This window comes from Rhipicephalus microplus, chromosome 6 (assembly GCF_043290135.1).
Source record: "Rhipicephalus microplus isolate Deutch F79 chromosome 6, USDA_Rmic, whole genome shotgun sequence".
Lineage (NCBI taxonomy): Eukaryota > Metazoa > Arthropoda > Arachnida > Ixodida > Ixodidae > Rhipicephalus > Rhipicephalus microplus.
The window spans coordinates 87339316-87358141 of NC_134705.1; the positions used below are offsets into that span (position 1 = coordinate 87339316).

The window sequence follows — 18826 nt, forward strand, 5'->3', positions numbered from 1 at the left end:
TCTGTTGAATGCGCGTTTACCAATGCATGACGAAGGTTACTTGTTGATTCCTCTCCGTGTGTTAGACTTTAACACTCAAGTACCCAAGGTCACTGACGAAGGTGTTATTGGCGAGCACAGTGATCCCTCAAATAACTATATTAGCTCGAAAAATGCAAGTGAGCCCAAGAAAACGTGACAAACGACTGGCAAATTTTGCAAGCGGCTCTGCCAAAAAAAGAAGCATGCGCCCACTTATTGTAAGCGGAAGTGGCCACTGGCACTGGTGGACGGACGATGACAAGAAACACCTTTAGGGGCTACTACGACAGAAGACACGGACAGCCTGAGTGCCTAAGGTGCTCCGCACGACAGCAGGGGCAGCTGCTCATAGAGCTGTGATGTGACTTAGTGTAGCTGCTTGGGCTAGTTGGTATGACAGGATGGCATTTATAGCGCGAGAACAGAACGAACACTTAGACAAGAAGGTGTCCTTCGTGTCCTTCTTGTCTCTGTGTATTCATTCTGTTCTCGCGCTATAACCCGTGATGAGACGTTCTACCTCCTATTGTCCCCTCCGTTATTTGTCCTCTCTTTAAGATGAAGAAAAATTGAACCCTCGAAGCAGTCAGATGATTGCTGTGAGAGAATACGGGAGGTCTCTTTCATTTGGCTTGTACTGCCTGCGCTAGTTCTGAAAAGTGCCACAGCCGTGCTGTGGGTGCGCAGCAGTGGTTCAGCATGTACGTGCAGGTGCTGCCACGACACTACAGCGCGGCGGCTACTGCCAAAACGAAGATGCAAGTGCAGGTAGAGTTCGTCGAATAGCCAACGCGGCGTGCATCGATGGTGTTGTTTTCAAAAACACTGCCGCGATGGGCGTCTCGACAGCGTCCATGATTCCGACAATGACGATCCCTAGGAGGTGTTGACGGGATTTGTGTTGATCCTTTGCTCTTTGTACGTGAAAATGTCAGTCATGTTCTCAGGTACAAAAACGCTGTCGGATGGTTCCATGAATATGATTTCAAGAGACTGTTCAAACTGTCCAGAACGTCGATTTAGCGGTTTAGTATTCAACACCGTGCTACTTCTATTCAAGTGCGTGCGCCATACCATAGAGCAAGAAAAAGCAAAAAATTCCAGGGGTTCTTTGACCAACAGAGCCGCTACTCTTCATACGTGAGCAAGCTCCCTTGAATACATATTTTAAAACAGTCTTTTTGAAGGTTTCCTACCACACCGGCTTCACGCTTTCGTAACTCTTTTTTTTTCTACTATTCTTACTACAGCCAACCACGGTGAATTTTTCTGCTCATGAGACGTAAGAAATCTGTCCTAATAGCTGCCGATAAGATACGGCTAATATCACCGGTCGGTGGCATGAGCTTGACTCAACTGTTCGCAAGCATGCCCTGAAAAACACGCAGTGTCGTCTGCTCCAAGCTTGGGACGAGAAAAGGGCGCACGCGATGCTGCACCTCTCAGCGCCTTTTTTTTTGAGCAAGTGCAGGCCGGCAGAGAACTCGTGCAGCACTACGCTTGTACGGCGACAAAACGAGGAAGCCAGTGCAGAGCGCGCGCGGCACCAGTAAATCGAGGAGAAAGGTGCGGCACCCGTTGAACTGGTGCCGCCGGTGCAGCCAAATCAAAGAGACGTGAGGTAGAAGCCACAGCTGTGGTGGTGCCACTGTTGCTATGCCATTATTTGATTGCCGAGAGAATGTCAGGCGGACAGGCCCTGCTATTCTAAATTCCAGGGGTGGCCACCACACAATCACCTAGTTTCCGGACCATATGGGCTCAGAGGTGTATCCGACTCTTCCCAACGCCAGCGAACTTGCCCGTAACCGTGCGCGAGAAATCACGTGCCGTGGCGGTACGGGCGGGTACGGAGGTGGGATCGCGGATAACTTTAAAGATCCATTTGGCACCTTTAACGAAGTGACGTCCCATTATCAGTTGTCTAGGCGGAGGTACCCGCTTCCGCATTCCAAGCTCACTCGGCCGCAGTCGTCGGTTCTTCGGATGCTACAGGCAGATTCATTCCCTTCTCGTAGCATATTCAGCCACTTTGCTGATGGCATAACTCCAGGATTCCTTAATTGTGAGGCACATAACTGCACACTCGCTCACATGCTCTGGCAGTACCAGGCGTTACATGGCGCAAAGTTCAGCACAGAAGAAGACTGGGAGAGGGCTCTTAAAAGCCCAGAACTCTCAGTACAATACTCGGCAGTCCAGGAGGCCTGGGAACGGGCGGTAGGCCACGGTCTTCAGTCCCGGCATGGACGCGGCCAGCAACTGCGGCGGACACCTCTTTGGAGGGTGCCTGACCAGTTCTCTACGACCAAATAGAGTTCATTTCACTTCACTCAGGGGGACAGGCCACAGCTGGCACCGTTCCAGAGGTGCGAGTATGTGTGATATGAGCGAGAGAGAGAGAGAGAGGGAAACAACTTTATTTGCGAGTATGAGAATAAAATTTAAAGCTGCAGTAAAGCTGCCTTAAGTTGACCTCCTGCAAGACAGACGTGACAATCAGAGCGTGCTCAATGTTTGTGCTCTTGCTTTCCACAACTTTAAGTAGGTTTAGGATCAAATAAAAATTGTTTGTCTTGATGGAAAAGATAGCTTTTGGCTCAGAAATTTTTATCAAAACCGGCGGAAATTCCGCCAGGATATTCTAGATTCAAGCTGAAACCAGCATGACTTTCATGGATCTGCACAGTAAAATTAAAGGTAAAGCACATCGTACTCAAAGTCATCGAACATTGTTTCTGAATGAAGAATTTCTGTAAGGGTCCAGTTCCCCCGACCCTCTGTGTTTGGTCCTGTTCCATAGCCAGGCCAAAGACGGCTTTACGCTCTAACATAGTAGAGTACTGCGTACAGAGAGTAACATAGTATGTTTACTATGTTACTCTATGCTGCGTACTCGAAATCGTTAACCGCTTTTGAACGTCCCGTTTGAACACGGGGACGGCTCACTGCCCTCCCATAGCCAAGTATAAAGTACTCAAAATCAGTAAACTCTTTTTTTCTAAACGGGTACCGAACTTTCTGTTATGGCCACCATTCACACGGTTTGTAATATTTCCCGACGCAACCTCGTGAAATGTTAGGCCCACGGGACGGCTTTTTGCTCTCCCAGTACCAAGTACTCTAAATCGTTAGCAGCTTTTTCTGAACACACACACACTAAAATTTTCTCGACACAGCTGGGTCACGTATCAGGGTAGCTCTATGCAGTTTATTGTTTGTTTCATTTGTGTACGTTCAGAAAAAAACAGATGAATAAATAATTTAGTGTTCTTTTGTCAAATGTATGTAGTGTTTTTACGTGTTTTCTTTGTTTTTCTTGCTTCCGTGAAAGTTACATGTACAATAAGACTTCCGTTTGTTCCCTTTGTAGCGGGACGGCTTAGGACTTGCCCGCAGAAAAATGCAACCTTTCTCCTTTTGTTCTAAAACAAAACACCAGTGTTCAATAAACTTGCCTGTTCCTTCACGGTAATATCCCCGTTGATGAAATTTGTCATCACAGTGTCACAGGACACAGCATGCAGAATCGTTTCCCATATAAATGCATGAACATTTGTACACTCACTTAAAAAGAAAACTACCCACCTGTGATGCTGTCACGCAACAGCGTAATTGTCACAAAGAGATAAACGTATTAGGTAAACCGATTTCCTTATCAGAGCCAAGCTCCCCACGACTTGAAATCAATGAAGCACCTTAAAACACTGGGATACATACGTTTTTACAGAGGATGCGCATATTTGAAACCACATGAATCTGTTGTGTCCGCGGTGAGATACAAATTCTGTAGAAGAGGTATCATTCCACGCAAATTGCTCCAGTCATATTGACGACCGTTTCAAATGCGTTCCAGAAGTAAATCGCACCCATGTATTGCATTAAAAGAGATAATCGCTACAATATTTCAAAAAGAAAATATTGTTTTGTCAAGCGGGAGACTTCCGAAAACACAGAATGTCGTTAGAGTGATGTTTGTGAGAAAACTTATTCTACTATATCCTTTCTTGTTTCACTACCTAAATTTCTGTACATAATAAACAAAAAATTACTTGTTCCAATTGTTCTTGTTCCCAAGTTACGATTCTTCCTTTTTCAACGTTACTTGTATAAGATGTTGGAAGTGCAATAATAACACTGCTACTTTTATGACATATACGCGCCCAGAAAATGTGCAGAAACTCTCCATGTTTGCATATGTAGCCGGTAATATTGCGCTGTGTATGAACATCTGAGTAATGAACATTTACCACGCGGGAAGTATCCTATGCGCTAAAAATGTTTCCAAGCCACTCACGCTTGCAAATACTACAAAAAAAATTGATAAACCTTTAATTTTTTCATCATCATCATCATCATCATCATCATCATCATCATCATCATCATCATCATCATCATCAGCCTGACTACGTCCGCTGCAGGACAAAGGCCTCTCCCATGTTCCGCCAGTTATCCCGGTCCTGTGCTTGCTGCTGTCAATTTATAACCGCAAACTTCTTATTCTCATCTGCCCACCTAACCTTCGGTCTCCCTCTAACCCGCTTTCCTTCTCTGGGAATCCAGTTAGTTACCCTTAACGACCAGCGATTATCCTGTCTACGCGCTACATGCCCGGCCCATGTCCATTTCTTCTTCTTGATTTCAGCTATGATATCCTAAACCGCCATTTGTTTGCTAATCCACTCTGCTCTCTTCTTGTCTCTTAAGGTTACACCTACCATTTTTCTTTCCATTGCTCGCTGCATCGTCCTCAACTTAAGCTGAACCCTCTTTGCAAGTCTCCAGGTTTCTGCTCCGAGGCTAAGTACCGGCAAGATACAGCTGTTATATACCTTCCTCTTAAGGGATAGTGGCAATCTACCTGTCATAATTTGAGAGTGCTTGCCAAATGTGCTCCACCCCATTCTTATTCTTCTAGTTACTTCAATCTCGTGGTTTGGCTCCGCGGTTATTACCTGCCCTAAGTAGACAAAGTCTTTTACAACTTGAAGTGCACTATTACATATCTCGAAGCGCTGCTCTTTTCCGAGGTAGTTGTAGATTACTTTCGTTTTCGGCAGATTCATTTTAAGACCTACCTTTCTGCTCTTCTTGTCTAACTCCGTAATCATGAGTTGCAATTCGTCCCCTGAGTTACTCAGCAATGCAATGTCATCGGCAAAGCGCAGGTTACTAAGGTACTCTCCATTAACTCTTATCCCTAACTGTTCCCATTCTAGGCTTCTGAAAACCTCCTTTAAGCAAGCGGTAAATAGCATTGGGGAGATTGTGTCCCCCTGCCTTACACCCTTCTTGATTGGTATTCTGTTGCTTTCTTTATGAAACACTATGGTAGCAGTTGATCCCCTGTAGATTTCTTCCAGAATGTTTTTATATACTTCATCGACGCCCTGATTCCGCAGTGCCTGCATGACGGCTGATATTTCTACTGAATCAAACGCCTTCTCGTAATCTATGAAGGCTATGTATAGTGGTTGGTTATATTCTGAGCATTTCTCTATTACCTGATTGATAGTATGATCGTGGTCGATTGTTGAGTAGCCTGTTCGAAATCCTGCTTGTTCCTTTGGTTGATTGAATTCTAATGTTTTCTTTACTCTGTTAGCAATTACCTTTGTAAATAGCTTGTATACTACAGAGAGCAAGCTAATTGGCCTGTAATTCTTCAAGTCCTTGTCATCTCCTTTCTTATGTATTAAAATGATGTTAGCGTTCTTCCAAGACTCTGGAACTCCTCCCGTCAGGAGACACCTCATAAACAGGGTGGCTTGTTTTTATAACACAATCTGTCCTCCATCTTTCAGCAGATCTGATGTTACCTGATCCTCACCAGCAGCTTTGCCTCTTTACATGCTCTCCAAAGCTTTTCTGACTTCTTCTATCATTACTGGTGGGGTGTCATCTGGGTTACTGCTAGTTCTTATAGTATTAAAGTCGTGGTTGCCCCAGCTACTGTACAGATCTCTGTAAAACTCCTCCGCTATTTTAACTATCCTATCCATATTCGTAGTAATTTTGCCTTCTTTGTCCCTTTGTGCATACATCCGACTTTTGCCTATCCCAAGTTTCCTCTTCAAGGCTGTGACACTTCCTCCGTTTTTCAGAGCGTGTTCCATTCTCTCCATGTTATACCTTCTTACATCGCATACCTTATGCCTATTAATCAACTTCGAAAGCTCTGCCAGTTCTATCTTGTCTGTTGTACTTGAGACTTTCATGATTTGACGCTTCTTAATGAGATTATTCGTTTCCTGGGAAAGCTTGCCAGTGTCCTGTCTAACTACCCTGCCTCCAACTTCCACTGCACACTCCGTAATGACACTCATCATATTATCATTCATTGTATCTATGCTAAGGTTGGTTTCCTCACTAAGAGCCGAGTACCTCTTCTGAAGCGAGATTCTGAATTCCTGTACTTTCCCTCTCAGTGCTAGCTCATTGATTGGCTTCTTGCGTATCAGTTTCTTTTGTTCCTTTCTCAAGTCTAGGCGAATTCGAAACCATACCATTCTATGGGCACTGCATCGTACCTTGCCAACCACTTCCACATCCTGCACGATGCCTGGGCGTGCACTCATTATAAAGTCTATTTTGTTCTTATTTTCGCCATTAGGGCTCCTCCATGTCCACTTGGTGTTTCCTCGTTTTCAGTAGAAGGTATTCAAAATCCGTAAACTATTGCGTTCTGCGAATTCTACTAGTAGCTCTCCTCTGGCGTTTCTAGTACCGATGCCATAATCTTCTACTGCCTGGTCTCCAACCTGCTTTTTCCTTGCTTTTGAATTAAAGTCGCCCATCAGTATAGTATACTGTGTTTTTACCTTACTCATTGCCGATTCGACGTCTTCATAGAAGCTTTCAACTGAAGCGTCATCATGGCTGGATGTAGGCGCGTAAGTCTGTACCACCTTCATCTGGTATCTCTTATTCAGTTTAATTACGATACCTACCCCCCTTTCATTAATGCTACAGGATTCCTCTATGTTTCCAGCTATGTTTCTGTGAATTAGGAACCCAACTCCCAGTTCTCTTCTGTCAGCGAAGCCCCGATAGCAAAGGACGTGCCCATTCTGTAGCACCGTATAGGCCTCATCTGTCCTCCTAACCTCACTGAGCCCTATTATATCCATTTAACACCCTCTAACTCCTCGAATAGTACAGCTAGACTTCCCTCACTAGATAAGGTTCTAGCGTTAAACGTTGCCAAGTTCAGGTTCCAATGGCGGCCTGTCCAGATCCAGAGATTCTTAGCACCCTCTGCTGCCTTGCAGATCTGACCGCCGCCGTGGTCACTTGCTTCGCAGCTACTGGGGACTGTGTGCCGTGAGTTTTTTGACGTATGCATGTGAGAGGTAGTGGCCAGATACTGCACCAGGGTGGCCAATCCCTCTCAGGTGAGGGATTGCGTTCCCGGCAGTGGTTACCGGTGAGGCCGCACCCCAGGCCTCGTAATGCAGTTCTATCACCACGCGGATTTTTTTTATCCGATTGGGAACTGCTCAGCACCGGGATTTGAACGACGGAGCTTTTGTATGCTAGGCGGATGCTCTAACCACTACGCCATCGCTGCTTTTGTAGTTACAGTCGTTTTGTAGTTATCAGCAAACTTTGTTTTTCGGCACTGCCGTTTTGTTTACAGAAAGACCAAGTAATGATTGTCTATTATGTGGTTATGCTTGGACCCAGGAAGGCATGCCCGCTGCAGCACTAAACTTTATTTCGCAGCAATGCAAGCTTGTTTTAGGGGTGAAGCTCCTTAAGGTGTGGGTCGATTCCTAGTAATAGTATGTTGTAGTAGTAGCCACTTCAAGTTGGTTTTAAGAATTGCTCATTAGATAGCAGTGTGTATATGTCCTTGGAAATAATATCACTGGATGGCATTAGTGGTTTCGGTATAGTTGACTATTAAAGAGGATAGATGACGCTGTTATACTAAGAAATTCACAGCATATCCACGGTCTGAATGATGATGAATGGGGTGAAGCGTCTGCGCAAACAAATGGACGGACACTTCGCGCCACTCATCATTCACTCCATGGATATTCTGTGACATTTTTTTTTGTTTTGATGGATATTGACGCATTTTGAGATGCTGCATCGACACTGCCGCTTTCATCGCATGCAGGCTTTGACACCACATTGTTTTGCTTTGAAAAAAATTGCACCAACAGCTGTTGCAGGTGAAATCAGTGTAGCCCGCTTGTAAGTTCAGAGCGTCGGCACTTGCTGTCATTGTTCTAGTGATATAGAGGTTGCTGATCTTGAGTCTCATATATGCTGCAACATTAGCCCTGCTTTGATGTCGGAAAAATTTAAGCATTCAACTAGCTTCCAATTGCTCAAGAGGCTCTGCAGCAATCTACTAGGTACCATGTTTTATTTTTAATCTATTGATGAAAGCAAAAGCTAAGTATGTCAAACTATTGGATGATGTTTAATGTTGTCCAGTCTTGTCTTCCCGGCTTCCTTGATTATGTGTAGGTTTCGAAGTCTGTGACTTCCTTTGTATTGGTAGTGTCATCTTCGCCGTACCAGACAGCCAATAAAACAAAAAAGATCTCACAGAAAATATAGCAAAGGAGAGGGCCTGGAAGATCGGACCCTTTTCAGAATTATATTTTTTGTTTTGATCATGAACACAGAAGAGTGTCTGATTGATGATAATACAGGTCTAAATAAGCGGCAAAACATCTGAGATAGCCCGGTTTCTTCGGTTCCTGGTGGTGCTGTATGAAAATTGTGTGGGATTGCTAACATCTGTCCCATCCCACCCACCTCTTGGGGTGGAGTGGGGCATGACTTCAAAGGAGTGGGACCCATATAACACAATTGTCCGAGCGTCTACAGGGACCATTATGTATAGCTTAACATGAAACAAGGTTGCACAAATTTCGCTGCACTGATAGTTTTTGGCGCTGTCAACTTGATCCCAATGTCTGTATTCGGTAGTCTCCATATCTTTTTAAGAGGGAAAGTAGAATTGAAAGGTCCTCTATTTTTTTTCCCCAGCAACTGTGCACTGACGCTGACAGGTTATTACTGCTCTTGGCTCTATCAATGTAACTAACGCCAAATGTTTTCGAAGGCCCCTCACCAAGTGACAAAACAAATTTTAGTTAGACACAGAAAGTTAATGCGCGCCCTATAAAAAGCGTTATGCCACAGAAATATTTCTAATCAATCCATTAGAAGCTGAGAAAACCAATGTTTTGAGACGGCGCGAAACCATGATGCGAAAAGGCTAGCATGAAATCCTTGTTACTTGCCCCGTGTAGCTTTTGCAAGCGAAATCTCTTCCCTGCCCTCCTTGACATTCGAGCGAGAGGATCACATGACGCATACATATGAACACGTCATGTGCACACAGTGCCACGAGCGCATGATGCGCCCGAGTTAGCCCAAGCTCCTGAGACACGAGCAGTGTTGTGGCGACGTTATGTGCGCTTCGTCTCTGCAGGCTATGCTGAATACGCTGCGGCGTTCATTTGGCTTTCAACGTATGCTGAGCATGAAAGGTGCAATTTTGGTACAGACGCGAGACAAATGCTGTGGCGTATGAACATTCAGTTAGAAGCCGGAGAATAAATGAGCCCAGTGAACACTGGAACGCGGTAGAAAATTTGTTTTTTTGTAACAGATGGCCTCTGCACGATGCGAGAAACATGAGATCATGATGTGTGAAAAACGGAGGTATATTAGTCTCGAATATGGCTGTGATTTGCAGAAAACTTAAAAAAGAAAATGCACACATTCACTTTGTGTCTTTTATTATTGCTCTGAAGTTTTTGTCTATTCGAGCAACAAATTACATAAACTGCATTATGTGCCAAAAAATTATGGCACTTTTTGTGACTCATGCGGGTTGGAACTGTTGGTGACGTCAGAGCACAGTCTATGTGAAGGAGCGATGTCACAGGACTACCACCTATGTAGAGAAATTCCATCGTGTACATCATCATCTTATTTTCTGGGCTCACATACAGGAGATAAAAGGAAAGCAGCGTTAAGCTTGAAATTTGACCCATTTCCGTGGTGCACAGCAATGTGAATTTCGGAACACCTTATCGTGAACACCCAGTGTATGCATTGCACTTGTCAGAGCAATATTGTCAAATCTAGTGAGGGGGCCTTTTAAAGAAAAACATTCCTTTTGTCGCTTGAATGTATTCATTCGGCCAATTGATTTCAAAAATGTCATGCGAGTCATTATCAAAAAAAAACCTGACATGTTGCTAGACTTATCAAAAGCAATGGCAAGTGCGTTGTATTCACTTGCACAACAGCAATCTTGCAGCAAATACCATTTCTTTCTTGGATGGGCTGTAGCGGGAATCTTGACTGTACTGCGCTTCTTCTTTAAGACTTTCATGCTAACATCTGTGAATTCTTGTTCAATCGTATGCTCCCCAATGTACATGAAACGACTTTTGTTTTCTTTCCCCTTTTTTTACGCTATGTAACACTGTGTGGCAGTAATATAGAGGAGAATGAGACAGTGCCCCGTGCCTCCCTCAACTCAACTTTCTGTGAAACTACATTTTCCAAAGCAAACAACATTCAGAGCAAAAGATCAAGCACAATACCTAAACATTTTTTTTGAAAAAAGTACAAAGCTAATGCGTGTTTTTGGAGGAAATTTAGTATTACTATCCACAAAACAGTTGTAATCCGAGAGTATTATGGTTGTTATAGCAGAAAGTTACTGTTGTCATGTGAAAAAAGTGACTCAGAGTCACAGAAAGCTCCATTTGCCAAAGCTGCCTGCCATTACATTCGTGCAGTTGGTCTGTCAGTGCTTTTGTATGAGTCGTTGGCTAACGCCTTTGAAGGAACTGCAGAAGAAATAAATATGCTGTCTCTTTGCTCCAACTGTTCCAAAACTTCGGACTCTCCCCTATTGTGGCAAGCTTGCTGTTTCGCAGGGTGTTCCTTTATGAATTAAATGACATGCTGTAGGGTTGCTTGACAAAGCTGTTACGCCACAAGGTTTTGGCTTCACATGCAGGCACGCATGAATTTGATTTAGCCACTCTACATGCCTGCCTGCATGTGTGCTGCTGTGGAATGCCGATATTGATGCAGTTTGGCAGTTAAAAAAATTAACAGGACAGCCGTGATGTGTCTTCGACTGCAAATCGTAGCCTTTGAAATTTCAGGGCACTGTTGCTGGCGATTTATTCTCCGACAATAGTAATCGGAGAGTAATCATGATGGTGGCTAACAAGTCGTGCCAGCCGTCATTTAGCGGAGAAAGTGATTATTAGAAGTTATGCTCGAACAGATGGGCCCACTTTGTCAGGCCCCTCTGCTTTGAAACTTCACCTGGATGACATGCACAACTGCACCTAATTTCACGTGCGTACTTATTGCTCGAACGTTAGGAAAAACATTGAGGTGCAATTGGATAATGCCTATGGTTTTACGTCTCATAACCACGATGGGATTGTGAGACATGCCGTTGGGTAGGGCTACGGAAGTTTCGATTATTTGGTGTCCGTTGACGTGACCTAACACCACACAGTACATGGTCCTCTAGAATTTCACCTCCATAGAAATGCGAGCACCACGCCATTTGAGCTGTAAATTAGATCACGTGGCGCTTCAACAAAAAATGAACTATGTATACCTGAAATATACAGAAAAAAATTGTTAATTGTATAGGTCAAGTTCTAGCATTACGTTTTGTTTTTTTAATAATGAAACCAACTAAGAAATCAAGTTTCCCCTTGGCACGTCTATCTTGCCACGGGTTCATACAATAGTTTTGTCATTGAAGCCACCATCGGCAGTTTGCTTTGCCTACAGTCACGAAAACTATTTGTATAGAGACATGACGAACTTAGAGTTTGCGCCTAGAATAAGCTCATAGTTGTCAGACTTGTCCGGGGAATACAACTGCGACGCGCCGCTGATTTCCGCGCAGAATGACCACGCGACGCTTGTGTCGGAGGCCGCCCGGTACGGAAACTCCAGGACCCAGCTGGGCCTGTCTTTCGAAATGGCCACCCTGATATACTTTCTGAACGAGACCAAAACGGATCCTGAAATGGCAATCTACGACCACTGCCGACTCTTGTACGTCACTGATGCAGGCGCGAGGGTGAGTTATACTTGATTCACGCTTATTGTGTCACGTATAGCTTGCGCGGTCTTCGTGTTTACCGTTTTGTTGGAATGAGATCAAGGGCAGCTTGAAGTGTTGCTTTTATTCGCTGAAGACACCTGAATGGGAACCGCCTGCTGCTAACCAATCTATTTGTTACGGATAACCCGCCCGATGTATTACCAATAGAGTTGGCGGTGACCGTGCCATTCACTGTATTGGGTGCTTCTGTAGGTATGAAGCTTGGATTTTTAACCAGCACCACTCGTAGTCATGACGGCGAGTATGGAAGACCTTTTTGTTGTTGTTGTTGCCCGCTGTCATGATGTAGCAAGTGATACGAACCGCGGAACTCCTTAAGCTCGCAGGAAATTCGGTTGGCCAAATGCCAGACAAAGCGGGCACTCAAGGTTAACAGCGCGAAAATGACACACGGCTGACAGGAAAAAAAGACTGGACAAGCTGTGAGCTGGCTTAGATGGTACTTGAAAAGAGTGCGTGCGTAAGCAAGCCATCAGTTGCTCTGTGAGAAAAAGAGCTCTGTTTTTTTTTAAGTGGAGGGGGGGCGAGGTTCGGCGTAGCAGGATTAGTGATTGGGGATGTTATTTCGTATCTTTGCTTCTGTCATGTTTTTCACTGCTTTTTTTGTTCCCTCGGGTACATATAATAGCCTTGTCAATAACATTTCAGTTGGAAGTGAGCGCTTGTCCCATCTTTTTCCTTTCCGCCCGTGTCTTATTTTCGTGTTGTTAACCTTAAGTATGCACAGCCATTGCATTGCTAAGTATGTTAGGGAATGAATTGCAACTCATGATTACTGAATTAGACAATGAGAGCAGAATGGTAGGTCATAAAACGAATCTGCAGAAAACAGACGTAATATACAACCACCTCGGATGAGAACAGCGCTTCGAGATAGGTAATATTGCACTGGAAGTTGTTGAATACTACGTCTACTTAGGACAGGTAATAACCGGGGAGCCGTACCGCGAGATTGAATAATTAGAAAAATAAAAATGGGGTGGAGCACAGTCGGCAAGCACTCTGGAATTGTGACTGGTAGATTCCCAATACCCCCCAAGAGGGAGGTATATAACTGCTGCTAGAGCGATCTCTGCTGCATCTTACCAGTGCTCAGCTACAGTGCAGAAACCAGGGGGATTTCAAAGAGAGTTCAAGTAAACTTGACGACGACGCAGAGAGCGATAGGAAGGAAAGGGATAGGTGTAACCTTTATGGACAATGAGAGAGCATATTGTGCCAGGGAACAAACGGATGTTAGCCGAAATCGAGAGAATCATATTAGAAATCAAATAGAAATGGTCATGAGCATGGCCCGTGGCACGAAGGAAAGATGAGCACTGGTCCCTAACGATTCCAGACTGGATTATAAGAGAAGGCAAGCGAGTGAAGGGGAGACAGGCAGATGAGATTAGGAAGTTTGCGGGTATAAAGTGGCAGCAGAGCACAGGACCGAGTTGACTGGTGGAACATGGGAGAGGCCTTTGCCCTGCAGTAAACCTACAATGGCTGACAATGATGATAATGATGATGATAATGATGATGAAGAAGATAATGATGATACACAGCCAGCTAGCTCAGTCAGCCACTTTATAAAGTGGGTACGTTCCAAGCAGCTCCTGCCATACCATAGCCATGCGTAGTATAGCACAACAGGAGGTGGGGGATGCAGAAAAGTGGGTTCAGAAGAAGTGAGTAGTCGAAGGTCGGGGATTATGAAAGCAGAAAGGGAAAGGATGGACTTGTGTATTATAGTTTTGCTAGTATACGGAAAAGAGAAGTGAAGCTGAAGAGGAGAAATAAAAAGGAGGGTGGGAGAGGGTACATCATAGGCTGCACGGTAAAACAGCGTGTGTAGCACGGAGGAAGGAAAGGTAAGGAGAGGCCCTGACGTCACTCGTTGTGAAGCCGCGATGAAGGCGGAAGTCGGCCATATTGACTAGTCAAATTCTCCTCTCTTGTTTACATATGAATGCGAAGCAGAAGGCGCGACTCCCTCTCCGGCTCGGAAAGCACGTGGGCTGCGCAGTGCGTGTGTCGTGACGATCCGAAACTAATAGAACTGGGCTCATCACTCAGAGCCAGCGGGACACCTTCAGCGAAATCGCTTCGTCAGAATAATATCAGGGAGTAACAGCTCGCCGACAACGAAGCAACTACGAGAGAACGCGCGCTAGATGCACTGACAACGGCGAGTGCTTTCACGTCATTAATTCAGCAACTGTACAGACAACACGATCGGTCGTGCGCCTTCTACGGTTGCATTCCGCCACGCGGCCGACGCAGCGCCCTGCCACTGTGTCCGTGTTCCGCATGAAACTCACCGGCGTCAGCATTCTGCAACCGTGGTGACTTTGAGCATGGTGCTAGTGACAGTTGAACGCGGTTGCTGTTACGTTGAGATTACATGCAATGGTGGTGGAGAGTGTACCAAGCGGAACAGAAAAGGTGTTTTAATACGCACATGCAAGTTGTTACTGCACACACACAACACGAAACTACGTATGTGCACATAGTCCTCACGGCGTCTTGCTGGGCTCAACAGCGTCGTCCGTTGTCACAAGCAGGAGCACTGCTCAACCGTCACTGACCTGCAAGGCGTTCGTCGTCATTCAGCTTCGTCATGGTGCCCAATGCAATTTCGCTGAATACTAACTGCTTCATCCGCGTCATCCGCCACACGACACATGGATATGCACTTGTTCTACGCACTACTGAAACCCCGTGATGGACAAAGAGATTTGTAAACGTTGTCAAGAGTAATGTAACAGCCAGGAGAACACCGCGTAACCAATAACGCGGCGCAGAGCACAGGTATTGTCCGCCACGGCTCAGCACGAGACCTGGGGAGGCACACATTCCGCCGCCAGCCGCGGCCGCTCACTGCTAGACCAACTCCACTGCGCAACACGTAACCATAGCAACGCCGCCATTGTGCCTAGTGAATATGGCCGCCATGATGTCATTTCCGCCACATTTTTTACGCCCTGCGCCGGCTGGGCATGCCCTCTCCTTACCTTTCCTTCCTCCGTGGTAAGTAGCATCGGCTGGGATAGAGGTGCCAGCAAAGAGAGGCGAATAGATAAAGAAAAAAGAAAAAAAAAGCGATAGAAAGGAAGAACTTGACCTGCTTTTACCATGATGTAGTGCTTGCCTGCCAGCTGCGTCATTGACTAAGATTTTACTGGCGTTAAAATGGCTTATAATAATAATAATAATAATAATAATAATAATAATAATAATAATAATAATAATAATAATAATAATAATAATAATAATAATAATAATAATAATAATAATAATAATAATAATAATAATAATATTAATAATAATATTAATAATAATAATAATAATAATAAAATTAATTAATTAAATAATTATCATCATCATTATTATTATTATTATTATTATTATTATTATTATTATTATTATTATTATTATTATTATTATTATTATTATTATTATTATTATTACTATTATTATTATTATTATTATTATTATTATTATTATTCCCGCTGGCACCACCCCCGGTTCAACTGCGGCGTCAGAAGATCGATTCCTGAGGTGGACACCCACGACGAAGTTTGCCTTTTTTTTCAATTTGGTTTCTCTCGCGGTGTTCTAACAACACCACTTTCTTGTGGCAGGAGAGCATCATTCTGTACTTCATGGTACTCGGCATACAAAGCTCTCATGTAAAAAAAATAGATATCGCGGGCATTTTTGCCAATGTCTCATCGCAGGAATGTGACGCCTTGGGAACAGTGACTCTCTTGCCCGGAGGCATTGAGGTGGGCCTCTCATTAACGCGAGGGGCGACTGTTGATCTTTTTGAAGATGAGGACTCCTTAGAGGCCAAGGTGAGTTTGTAGACAACGAACCATTTCTGTCCGGCGTGCAAGCACTCGTAGCAAACGCAGATGGGACAGCTTTAGCGAAAGTTTCGAGCAGAGAACAAAGACTTAAACACTTGAAAGAAAAGGTAGTAAAGAAGGCAGTCTGTGCAGCATGTACTTCCCTATGGGCATGTTCACTGCCTTTCGCTAATGTTTTCTGCATTGGAGGAAGCAAATATGCGGTTATAAATATGCTGTTACGACGTAAATAAACCTAGTATATAGGTGTCACACAGGTCACTGTATTAGAAGGTACGTAACTAAATAAATGACATGATAATGCTCGAAAAAATTGCGGTGCTGATGCTCTAAAAATGACAACGATGGTGATGATTCTCCAGATGTGTAAGCGTAGCGCGCGTACTTCAGACGCAGCCACGGATTTACGGCGCCACGTGACCTCGCTCTAGCCAATCGCACGTACCGTACTCGCATGGCGTAGAACATACTGGGATCGATTGTTCGTTTCTTTCCATCAGCCTTGCTTTCTTTTTATCCTTTTAATTTCTAACTTCCTTTTCTGTTAGCTTTGTTTGCCAGACAAAATTTTCAGTTCTGCTGACAACACATGCAGATCAAACTGTATGCGTTCACAAGTTCGTTATATGTGTCATAAAGCCGATATATTCATCTGCATATCTATAGCTGCTTCCAGATGGGAGTTTTCGCATACTCGTTGCGACTGAATCCCGCTGGAACCAGTTGTAATTTTTTCACCAGGGTCCTTCCTGCCTTCCTTCATCAAGCATGTACGCCTCGGTGGAACATCAACATCAACATTGTCTATTTGCTGAAAAAAAGTACAGAAGTCTTCTTCTTTGAATATTCTTCGGACTTTTCACTGTCTATGTTCATAAATTGACATCTCATTGACAAGCAGCTTTTAAATAAGTCGGAGACAACTCCGCAAATTCCTTAGCGGCTTCATTTCAGCAGTAAAATTTCGTGGTCAACAAAATCGAATGCTTTGCGCAATCAAGAAACACACCTAACGTGTGCAAAATAACAAAAAACGCCGACCAAGGTGAAATACACAAAACTTAAAAAGACGTTTCGGCTTCCCACACGGGAGCCCTGTTCACAGTCATTGTGAACAAGGCTCCTGCGTGGGGAGCCGAAACGTCTTTTTAAGTTTTGTGTATTTCACCTTGGTCGGCGTTTTTTTATTATTTTGCACTATGTTTGTCCCCGACCAGACAGGATTCCGTCGGACTCTTGACTACACCTAACGTGTACATTGTACTTTCAATGTTTTCAATTGCGCGACTTTTTGTGGTAGTTAGTGTTTTTTTAGTGGTCCTATTTTTGTGAAATTGATATTGATGCGGTGATAAGAAATTATTCTTGTCAAGATATTTCATTGGGCGCGTATTTATACGTTTCTTATATATATTTGAGAATACAGGCAACACGGATATTGTCCCTATAGTGTTGCCACCTTTATTAATGGGTGTAACCTTGGCCACCTCAAGTTTTTCTTTTTCGGAAGCTTCCCGTCACAAAGGAATAACTCATAAAATATGCTAATACGGGGCTAAGTACACATGCGACGGCTTTAACTGGAGCAGCCTTTACGTCATCATGAACCCTCGCAGCGTTTCGTTGAGCACCCTAGCCACTCGAACAGTGGCTGGGGTGCTCGACTGCTGAGCTAAAAAAGGTCGCGGGCTTGATCCCGGCCCCGGTGATCGTATTTCGATGGAACTGAAATGGTAGAGGCCCGTGTAACGTGCGATTCCAGCGCGCGTTAAAGAACCGCAGATAGTCAGAACTTCAGGAGGCTTCCCCTACGGCGCATTTCAGAATCGTGCATGGTGGTCTTGAGACGGGAAACCGAGTACATCATCCTTTAACGAGCAATCCTCGGCCCCTCTGCGCAGGTGTCCGCCTTGTCGAGCAGCTTCACGCTTCGCTCAGACATGGCATGGCTCGCAATGAACGTCGACCACGGGGACTACACGGCACGTTGCTACGACGATCCGTTTCAGCAGCTGCAATGGCTGCAAAAGCATATCAAGGCCCTGTGACAGCGGACTATAGCGTCCCGAGCCTCGGCGCGGTGGTGTAAGAGTAGTCACGAATTACGGGTATACTATCGCTAGGACTGTACGAAACACGTCTATGTTGAGCCATTCGTTATTTAGGCTTTCTCATATCTCGAACGTTGCGCAATATACGAGAAGTGTTAATTTGCGAAACATGAAGGTTGGTGTCGTTGCCCTATGAAATCACTACATGCACGCGTATTCTAAGTGTGATGTTTAGTAAGTTTACTGGGGTTTAGTCTGTGTTTGTTAAGCTGAGTGTTTAGGAAGTGTAATAAATGTATTACGTATCTCAGTTTGAATTAGAAATTGAAAACAATTCTTAGCTTCCTTAAATACCCAGTGACAATGGTAATGAAACCAGTATGTACTACTTGTATGTTCTGTAAACAGTCATGTAAGCGGCCTTATTGTTAAACTTGACATTTTGGTATGCACTTGTATTTTGTTTATTATGTTGTGTAATACAGTTTTCTTAGTATGATGAGCAATCATAGCATCTGTACAGAGTACCCACCTGCTATGGTCTCAGTAGGGACTGGCAGTATTGCAAATAAATAAATAAATAAATAAATAAATAAATAAATAAATAAATAAATAAATAAATAAATAAATAAATAAATAAATGAATAAACATTCTGTATTCTGTGTTTGTGAAACTGAGCATACATTAAGGTTCCAAACACCGGTTCTCAGAAGACCGCTTCTGGAGAGGAGACCACTCTAGTGTGACTTAAAGC

The 18826-nt window shown here is 44.1% G+C and overlaps 1 protein-coding gene across 1 annotated transcript; it reads left to right on the plus strand.

Moving 5' to 3' along the window:
• Positions 1 to 720: 720 nt before the first annotated feature.
• On the plus strand, positions 721 to 18068 carry LOC142765934 (uncharacterized). The gene is made up of 4 exons (XM_075867740.1): positions 721 to 789; positions 11945 to 12121; positions 15889 to 16005; positions 17922 to 18068. Exons 1-4 carry the CDS (start codon positions 721 to 723, stop codon positions 18066 to 18068), a joined length of 510 nt encoding a protein of 169 aa, XP_075723855.1.
• The last annotated feature ends 758 nt before the right edge of the window (positions 18069 to 18826 follow it).

Coding starts and splice junctions, on each gene's coding strand:
- LOC142765934 (XM_075867740.1), top strand. CDS start 721: ATGTACGTGCAGGTGCTGCCACGACACTACAGCGCGGCGGCTACTGCC. Junction 790..11,944: donor AAACGAAGATGCAAGTGCAG/GTAGAGTTCGTC, acceptor ATTTCCGCGCAG/AATGACCACGCGACGCTTGT. Junction 16,006..17,921: donor AGGACTCCTTAGAGGCCAAG/GTGAGTTTGTAG, acceptor CCCTCTGCGCAG/GTGTCCGCCTTGTCGAGCAG.